Source organism: Trichechus manatus, unplaced genomic scaffold (genome assembly GCF_000243295.1).
Source record: "Trichechus manatus latirostris isolate Lorelei unplaced genomic scaffold, TriManLat1.0 scaffold00415, whole genome shotgun sequence".
NCBI lineage: Eukaryota > Metazoa > Chordata > Mammalia > Sirenia > Trichechidae > Trichechus > Trichechus manatus.
Genome location: NW_004444351.1, coordinates 173,450 through 182,724, shown reverse-complemented (window position 1 = coordinate 182,724; position 9,275 = coordinate 173,450). Strand labels below are relative to the sequence as shown.

At 38.5% G+C, this 9,275-nt stretch overlaps 1 protein-coding gene across 1 annotated transcript; it reads right to left on the bottom strand.

Moving 5' to 3' along the window:
* MAGOHB (mago homolog B, exon junction complex subunit) lies at positions 1–8,467 on the bottom strand. The gene is made up of 5 exons (XM_004391043.3): positions 8,306–8,467; positions 5,927–5,985; positions 4,959–5,069; positions 2,960–3,042; positions 1–360 (listed from the first exon to the last, which is right to left on the bottom strand). Exons 1-5 carry the CDS (start codon positions 8,397–8,399, stop codon positions 261–263), a joined length of 447 nt encoding a protein of 148 aa, XP_004391100.1. The 5' UTR covers positions 8,400–8,467; the 3' UTR covers positions 1–260.
* Between the last annotated feature and the right edge of the window lie 808 nt (positions 8,468–9,275).

Here is a 9,275-nt window from a genome sequence, read left to right as displayed (position 1 = left end):
CAGGCTTTGGTATCTTTTATTGGAACAAAACTTCAATGACAAGCAGCTTTTATTTACAGAATTTAGTGTGTGAAGGACTGGCCAACCCACTTGAACTGCAGTGAGGATACCAGGAAGCCTTTTTCTGTATTTTCCTAGTTCAGTCTGTATACAAAACAAAATTTGCTTCACATTCATAAAAATCCCAACGTGTAAATGAAAAATAAACCCACCCTTACCCATCCCTTAATTAAATATACAAACAGCTCAAAAACATACATTTAGATTGGTTTAATCTTGAAGTGTAATCCAATAAGACTGAAAACTAAACATTTCAGGTCCTGTACCAAATAATAAAACACTCGCAGGCCTTCAGGATCCCTAAAATGTAAAAAAGTATAAAAGTTACCTTTTTTGCTCCTAGAACAAACAACATAATTTTCTAACTTAGTGCCGAAAACAAAACTAAACTAAAACCCTGAAACAATTAAGTTAAAGGAATTCAAGAGAATTTGCTGACTGACTACTAAAATAAACATATTAAGCAATTAACAGCTCTATCCTTTCTGTAAGGGAGAAAATTTTTATATTTTTTATTTTTTAAGGAAAAAAATATATAAATTTTCTCCATTGCTATTCCAGTTCATATTTACTTCCTTCTAAAAGAAATACCTATGCATCATTTAAAAAATGTATAAAGCAGATTAAATTGTAAAGATAAAAAAAATCAGTACTCATAATTCTATAATGCCACTGGCCCTCGAGGAATCACCATAAATATTTTGGTGTGTTTCTCTTTTTTTTTCCCATAATTGAAATCATTCCCTTTGCACCTTTTACGTTTTTCCATGGCATTAAAAATAATTCACTAATTAATTAACAATTCTCTCTTTGTTAGACATTTGGATATTTTTTCAGTTGTAAACAACGCTTCAATGAACATCTTCGTGCATAATAAAATTTTTCCAATATTTGAGATTATGGGCCTAGGACAGATTCCCAGAAATAAAATTATCAGGTCGAAAATAAATGAAAACTGCTAAACGGTTTTTGATGCATATTACCAAATTGCCTTCCCAAAACTTTGTACAATTTACACTCCCACCAGCAGGGTATGAATGCCACATCCTCCCTACTGTGGGAAAGTAAATGAATAAAAAAGAATTGATGGTTTAAAAGCATTTGGTTGGTCTTTATGAACATGGCCTTTTGTGTCCAATAGCTATTATGCGTTCATTCCATTCTCCTAATCTCTAACAAATATTCATAAAACACCTATTATGTGTCAGACGCAATGCTAATTTTGGAGCTACAGCAAGATTCTCATGGAGTGTATACTAAAAACAGTAAGGCAGACAAATAATTAAGTTATTACAATTTGGTATAACAGAACACTTAACACATAGAACACTTAACTGTGCTGATGAGGCACATGTACATAGACCAAGAGGCAGTTGTTCGAACAGAACAAGGGGACACTGCTGGTTTAAAATCAGGAAAGGTGTGTGTCAGGGTTATTCTTTCAACATACTTATTCAATCCGTATGCTGAGCAAATAATCTGAGACCCTGGACTATATGAAGAACGGGGCATCAGGATTGGAGGAAGACTCATTAACAAACTAGGTTATGCAGACAACACAACCTTGCTTGTTGAAAGTGAAAAGGACTTGAAGCACTTACTGATGAAGATCAAAGACCACAGCCTTCAGTATGGATTACACCTCAACATAAAGAAAACAAAAATCCTCACAACTGGACCAATAAGCAACATCATGATAAACGGAAAAAAGACTGTAGTTGTCAAGGATTTCATTTTACTTGGATCCACGGTCAACACCCATGGAAGCAGCAGTCAAGATACCAAACGATGCATTGCATTGGGCAAATGTGCTGCAAAAGAAGTCTTTAAAGTGTTGAAAAACAAAGATGTCACTTTGAGGACTAAGGTGCGCCTGACCCAAGCCATGGTATTTGCAATCACCTCATATGCATGTGAAAGCTGGACAAGGAATAAGGAAAACCAAAGAATTGATGCCTTTGAATTATGGTGTTGGAGAAGAATATTGAATATACCATGGACTGCCAGAAGAATGAACAAATCTGTCTTGGAAGAAGTATAGCCAGAATGCTCCTTAAAAGTGAGGATGGCAAGACTTCATCTCACATACTTCGGACATGTTATCAGGAAGGACCAGTCCCTAGAGAAGGATATCCTGCTTGGTAAAGCAGAAGGTCAGCGATAAAGAGGAAGACCCTCAACGAGATGGACTGACACAGTGGCTGCAACAAACGGCTCAAACATAACAACGATTGTGAGGATGGTGCAGGACCAGGCAGTGTCTCCTTCTGTTGTACAGAGGGTCGCTAAGAGGCAGAACGGACTTGACAGCACCTAACAACAACAGAAGTATGATAGGAAAAAGACAGAGCACTATGGGGACTCTTACTTGATGAGGTGAGGAAGTGGGAAGAAATAGCTAGAGGCAGAAAGACGGTATTTTAGACAAAGTTACTGAATGGTCTGTGCTGCAACGGCTCAGAGGAGAAAGAACTTGGGAAGACACAGGCAGCCAAAGGCACATTTCAGCTACACTGAACATCTTCTGTTTCTTTCAAGTATTGAACACAAGGAGGAGTGGTATGATGTGGGGCTAACAAGGCAGACATAATTCAACAAGGATTTCTTTTCTTTAAATTTCATGACACTGTATCCAGACTTTTATGCATAATAGCTAATAAAATGTTACTGTTATGATACATAGTTATTGAATTAAAACTTTTTTTAGCAATCAGTGAAATACTCTGCTAACTTTTTTGGCAGACCAAATGTCAAGTCTTTACCAACATATCAATCAGTTATAGCTACATAACTGATTGGATGTCACTGAAATAATCTTAGGAAACAAACTGGCTATCGTTCCAAAACTAGTCTTTCTAATAAATTACGTTAATTTAGCAGAAATGCTCAACATACTTACTTTGACTGATTTACATCAATAAGAGAACCAATTTTTGATGTGGTAAAAGAAATGTGTTCATCTCCAATGACAATTTCAAGCTCCTGAAAAAAACAAAATAGACCCAGAAATGCAGTTAATAGAAAACTCCACCTCAGAGAGATCTGCATCCTGGCTGAAAAGAGGTCCTAATTTTGGCTGCAAGTGTTCTAGCAGTCATTGCGGAAAATAAGAAATTTGATCCGTTATACATGAGACTATGTCCGTAAAACAAAAACCTAACTGACTACTCAGGAGCGCTACTCCCAACTGTAGGACAGAGAACTGCCTCCCAGAGTCCTCATAAAGTGGATACTACATAATGAAATGAATAACATACTGAAGAATGGCATAGAAATATTTCTTAAAATGTCGGTAAACACTAAAGGCATCACTTTGAAGCACAACATAATAAAACCAAAGAATAGTTAGGTGGATATGAACCTATCATTAAAATAATAAATAGAACCATATTTTCACTTCTACCAGGCTGTATAAATAACTTCCTAATAATAACTACCACTTTACTACCTACTATGTGCCAGACTTTATTGGTAGGGACTTTACAAACCTTCTCTATAATCTCTAAGACACATCTGTAATCTCTAAAATAAGGTAGGCTTTATAAACCTCATTTTAAAAATGTGAAGTCCAAGACTTCACATAAAATATATAATCCCTGAATGATGATGCTGACATTTGAACGCGTAAACTCTTGACTCCTGACTTCACAAAACAATTAAAATTAAGAACCAGGAACAAATAAAACACAACGCAGATGTTCCTAGTGTGTACTAATTACTGGAGGTTTTTTTTCCTATATTGTTTATCTGCAAACTTGAAACCATCAATTAAAAGGCTATGTCTGTAATGAGTTTTCCAGTTATATTGACAAATAGATGCCATTAAAGACAGTCTAAATTATACACAGCAGAACAAATTATGCACAGTTTGTAATACACACCAAATGGAGAACAAATTAAGGCTGTCAAACGGTGACTTAACGATCCTGGAGCATGCTCAGTCCTCCCCACTAACCAAAATGCCTAAACACCTCAACAGTAGATGACGCGCTGGGCTCCCCGAGTCTAAAAGACAGGAAAGGTCTGCTGCTGTCGTTTCTGTTTTTAGTCCTTATAAGCATAAAACAATCTGAAGTCTAAATTTACTTTTTAAAAATGCTTACAATGTATAAAATAAATACATTAACTATTACCTTGGCTTTCCTAAATACTGTTTCTTTAAAGAGAAGAGTTAAGTTACTGCTACAGAGTGTCAGCATCTGTTAGGTTTCTCCACAGTTTCTTCTAGTCAAAGAAGGTGACATAAGGTATAATCCTCAAGAACAGACAAAAGTGAAATTAAAGATTTCTTCCTTCCAGGGGTCGTATCTCATTTCTCCAAGAGTTGAAAAGACCCAATTCAGAAAGCAAACTGTCTTTCTACAGAGTGAAATTAGGCCTTCAGAGTTCTTCAGAAGCCCTTTGAGAAACATCAATTATTCTGAAGGGAATACGAGAGGCAAAGAACAAAGAAACCAATCAAATTCTTCTCTGGGACATAAGAATGCAAATAAGAATTCTAAAAGTTATAAATTTGGAGAAAGTGATCTTCATATAGTCAATTAAAATTATAAGTCTTGAACTGACATATAACACTTGTAGTTAGTCCTAATAAAAGTGGTTAACACACAATAGAAATTATTTATGGCTGTGAAAATATCCTAACTTTGGCTCGGGGACTATCATGAAATTATCCACAAAGATGTCTAAATTTAGAGCTACGCATTGACTTCTTTACTACTAGGACGTAGCAGGGAAAATGAAGCTAAATGAAATAAAATTCAAAAATATTTATCAGGTGACTACTAATGTAAAATCAAGAGTCGGTGATGACTCACTCGAAATAAAGAAGGTGAAACCTCACAATTAGGTTACCAATTTTTCATATGTATGCATTTAAAGAGTTATTAAACACAAACCTGCCGGCCAACCCTGTCAGGGGGAGGCCACAGAGCATCATCTTCCTTTGTGATTTCACTGTCGTCGATAATCCTCCTGAGTTCCTCCATCACACTCTTGTGTACATAAGCCTGAAAATAAGTTATAATAAAAATGTCATGCTTGCCTTTTTCTTCCAACAACTCAGAAAGAAATGATAAATAGGAGTTACAAACCGTGAATAATTCAAATACAACATTATAGAAAAACTTAATTCTGATTCCAAACATATAGAATGGGCGAGAATTATTCATTCTTCTTATATTATTTCTCTTCACTCTCTACCCTTTCCTGTAATATATTTTTCCCTTTTCTCATCACTAAACCAAAACCAAATCAAACGCGTTGCCGACCAGTGGATTCCGACTCATAGCAAACCTATAGGACAGAGTAGAACTGCCCACAGGGTTTCCAAGGAGCGGCTGGTGGATTCGAACTGCCGACCTTTTGGTCAGCAGCCGAGCTCTTAACCACCGGGCCAGAGGGGCTCCAATCACTAGCCCCTTTTAATACACTATATTCCATCTTTAAACCATCTTTAAAACTTGGGAACTCAGATATCTCAGAGTGGTAAACGGTGACAATGCAAAGTCTGTGAGGTAAAGAGACAAATATCAAGCGCACATCAGTTAGTGATAGGAACGTTTTTATACCTAATTTCGAGTCCTTAATTTAAAATGTATACTATTTTTAAATCATGTTCATTAGTTAGTTTTAAGTAGTAAATAAAAAGACGAAATTAATTATAAAATAAATTAGATATATTTAAATGTGGGACTACAACTTAATATATTCAGACAATTTTTGTTGTTACAAATGCTACAATTACATTTAATTTAAACTAAATCACTTTTCAATCTATAAATTGGCTTCTTCTTTACGAACAGCCTTAGATGTACTTCCGTAAACTCAAACATGGGGAAAATGGGCTAAATGTAAAAAAACCTACCTCTTTTCTGATCATGACATCATTTTTGTAATTGCTGTTGTTGGCATATCTAAGCTTTCCTGTGGGGAGTGGAGAAAAATTCAATCTATAACAGCAAAAACTGCTAAAAAATAAATAAATGACACTGTGAGCAATTTTTGCATTAATTATATTAACAATTCCTCCCTCCTAGTGGAAGATCACGGCAACCCCATATGTGTCAGAGTAGAACTGTACCCCATAGGATTTTCAATGGCTGGAAATAGATCGCTAGGCCTTTCTTCCAAGGCACTACTGGGCGAACCCAAACCACCAGTCTTTTGGTTAGCAGCCCAGCGCTGTCACCATGAGTAAGAATCAACTTGAAGGCAACTGCTAACTAGCGGCAGAAGATCAACGTTAGAGAGATATTCAAAAGCTGTTTGTTGTGAAGTTGGTAGCAGCTGAGGCTAATCAAATTTTTTAGTACTCCATGCCTACACTATATAATGGGAGAGTCAGTTTTAAGGCCCATTTTTTTAAGCTATGGCATGAACTAGGAAAGAAATCTAAAAAAGGAATTAATATTTCTTTTTAAGTTTATGTTATACGTCTGTATCGGTGCTCAGTGTTTTACCTAAAGTGTCTATTCTAATTGTAAAACAACCCTAAGAAGAAGATTTTATTATCCCTATTCATCAGTGAGAAAACAGTTGAGTAACTTGCCTAGGATCACACAAGATCCATATCTAGGTCGACTTTCTTCCAGTACTCATGCGTTTTCCACTGCTCCAAAACGTTTTCTTCTAATTATTTTCCTTCAAATTATGGTACATGATTACAGCAATACTAATATTTTAGTAGTTTGAGTAGTAAGCATACAAACTATGTTCTGGATAAAAGTTGGCCAGTTTGTTTGCTGATTTATATTTAATTTTAAACCAGCATGACTTTTGTATTCTCTGACACATCGTTCTCCTCACGGCCAGTCAGCTGTCCAACTACGGATGTAATGTGGTCCTGATCCTCCAAAATAATAGGGTACCCTAGTGCAACCGGTTTGGGTTTTGTTTTTTTGGTTAGTGCTGTGTACCCGTTAGAAATTGTCTGTGTGACTCACTATTATTGATGGAAGTATGTGGAATAGTGTGATGGTGGATAAAGGGATGAGAACCACTGTTCTGGCATAAAATTTTCCGGATTTATCGGGGTACTTAATTTACGTGACTGGCTAAAAGTGATATGGACAAGCTGGATGATGTTCACAAGCGAAGGGAATGAAAATAGCATCACATAAGAAAAGCACAGATGAAGAATTCAGGTATATTTAGCTCCTTAACCATATTTAGAAGAACATGGGGAGGACAAGGGTAAATAAGGTGATTTAGGTTTTAAATAACTGCAAGGCTGCAGATACCTTGCTTTCCACCTGAAATACCTGATACTCTTCTTTCCCCTTTCCTGGTATGTGATCCTCCCTCTAATCTTTTCTTTCATGCTCTCAAAGAACTTTGTCCAAAGCAGAGCCACACTGCTTTATGGTTAATTTCATGTTTGTCTCTCACTCCACCATAACCCTTTGAGGGATACTGAAGAGTCTTACTCATTACTTAACCCTTTATTTTGTATTTACCATTTTCCCAGCATGTAATATGCGTTCAAAAAAGAAAATCTATTCAGTTGAACCGTCCTTGTTGCAGGTGGATAGAGTTCAATATACAATAATGCTCCCTCTAGAGTCAGAGCTGTCAAAAGATAGAATCTGCTACATACTTCGTGGGCAGCAGGCAGTTCCGCCTTGCCCTCCGCTCTGGCTGCTCTCCCAGTCTGGCTGCCTTTTTTCCTCAGAGCACTTGAAATACCTAGTCCTACTTCAAGATTCAGTTCCAGCGTCGCCTCCTCTAGGAAGTTTTCCCTGACTCTCTCGCACAGAATTAACCACTCCGCCTTTTGTACTCTTAATGCATCCTGCGGCAGACAACTGTATTTAAGCGCCCAAAACACATCATTACACTTATCAGTTTACACGTCGGGCTAACCCCTTCAGCACTGGACTCATTCGTCCTTCTAGACCTGCTGCCTTACACACACTGCCGGAATGAACAAAATGAATCAATGGGCAGTCCGAAAGTTATCGGCACCCGAAGATCTTCAGCATCACTGGTCCACCGCTTGGTGGGGATGTTGTTAGAAGTGTTCAAGTATTAGATCGTTAAAGCAGATGGCTTAAGATGCCTTCCGGTGCACTGTTTTTGAGGATGCCGATTTCCCTAGGTTTTCAGCTCCTATTTGTTTCGGCTCCAGCACAACGCTTTCAGGCCTCCCGAGGCTCTCGTGCCCACGCCACCTCCTTCAGCCCCCGGCCTCTCCGCCTCACCGCCCTCATCCCCTCGCCCCGCCAGCACCTCCTCCTCTGCTCACCGTCGGGTCGGAACTCGAACTCCAGGAACTCGTGCCCAAACTTGCCCTTGTGCCCTACGTAGTAGCGCAGGTAGAAATCGCTGGCCATAGCCATTTTCGTGCCAGGTAAGACCGCCAAAGGCCTGGCCACCGTGCCGCCCGGCGCCTGACAGTGACATCAGCCGCCCAGGATAAGCGCGTCACTGTGGGCGGGCACGATTCTTCCGCTCCCGCTTCCGGCTCCCCGAGGAAAGCGAGAGGGGACGGTATCGGTGACGTGAACTTTGCTTTCTGTGGATCAGAAGCCTATTAAAGTAAAAATTAAGTGATTCCAGTATATTAGAGGACAGAAGTGTAGAAAATATACCAGCATTCTTGTGGGGGCTTAGAACTAAGATTTACAAATCGGTTTTAATTTTCGTATATCAAATTCTCATGGCGGAGTTCATGGCTGGTGCCTGCAAACATTACCGCCAAAAGTTGGGAGGCTGCAGTCCACCCAGAGGCGCCTCGGAAGAAAAGCCTGGCTACCTACTGCTTTAAAAATCAACCATTGAAAACCCTAGCGGGCACAGTTTAGCCGGACACACATGGGGTTTCATGAATCAGAATATACTCCAGGGAAACTGGTAAATCTTAGCGGCAAACCTGTGAGGTGGGCGTGGCTTCTTTCCCCCCGTTTTGTTTGTGAGGTGAATGAAGATAAAGCCCAGAACCCAGTGGGAGACCCGGAATGCATCCGTTTTCCTGCCTGATGGCTAACACGGAGCGTTCCTCTTTGAACAATGATTGCTGGTATCAGACAGCTAGAAGACTGTAATAATAGACACAAAATAGAAGAAATCCATCAGAGGAGAGATCTGAAATTTTGAAAGGCACATTGAAACCAAGACTTCTTGATACTCGTGGTATAGAATAAGTTATTTTTAATATGAAAAACTAATAATGTGCTTCATTCATTCTTTTAAGGATTAACCTGTAGTGGCCTGCA

What these genes read in the sequence shown, in the direction of transcription:
- MAGOHB (XM_004391043.3), bottom strand. Translation starts at nt 8,399, where the DNA reads ATGGCTATGGCCAGCGATTTCTACCTGCGCTACTACGTAGGGCACAAG. An exon ending in GTTCGAGTTCCGACCCGACG is followed by an intron (nt 5,986 to 8,305) that starts GTGAGCAGAGGA and finishes CACTCCCCACAG; the next exon opens with GAAAGCTTAGATATGCCAAC. An exon ending in ATGTCATGATCAGAAAAGAG is followed by an intron (nt 5,070 to 5,926) that starts GTAGGTTTTTTT and finishes ACTTATTTTCAG; the next exon opens with GCTTATGTACACAAGAGTGT.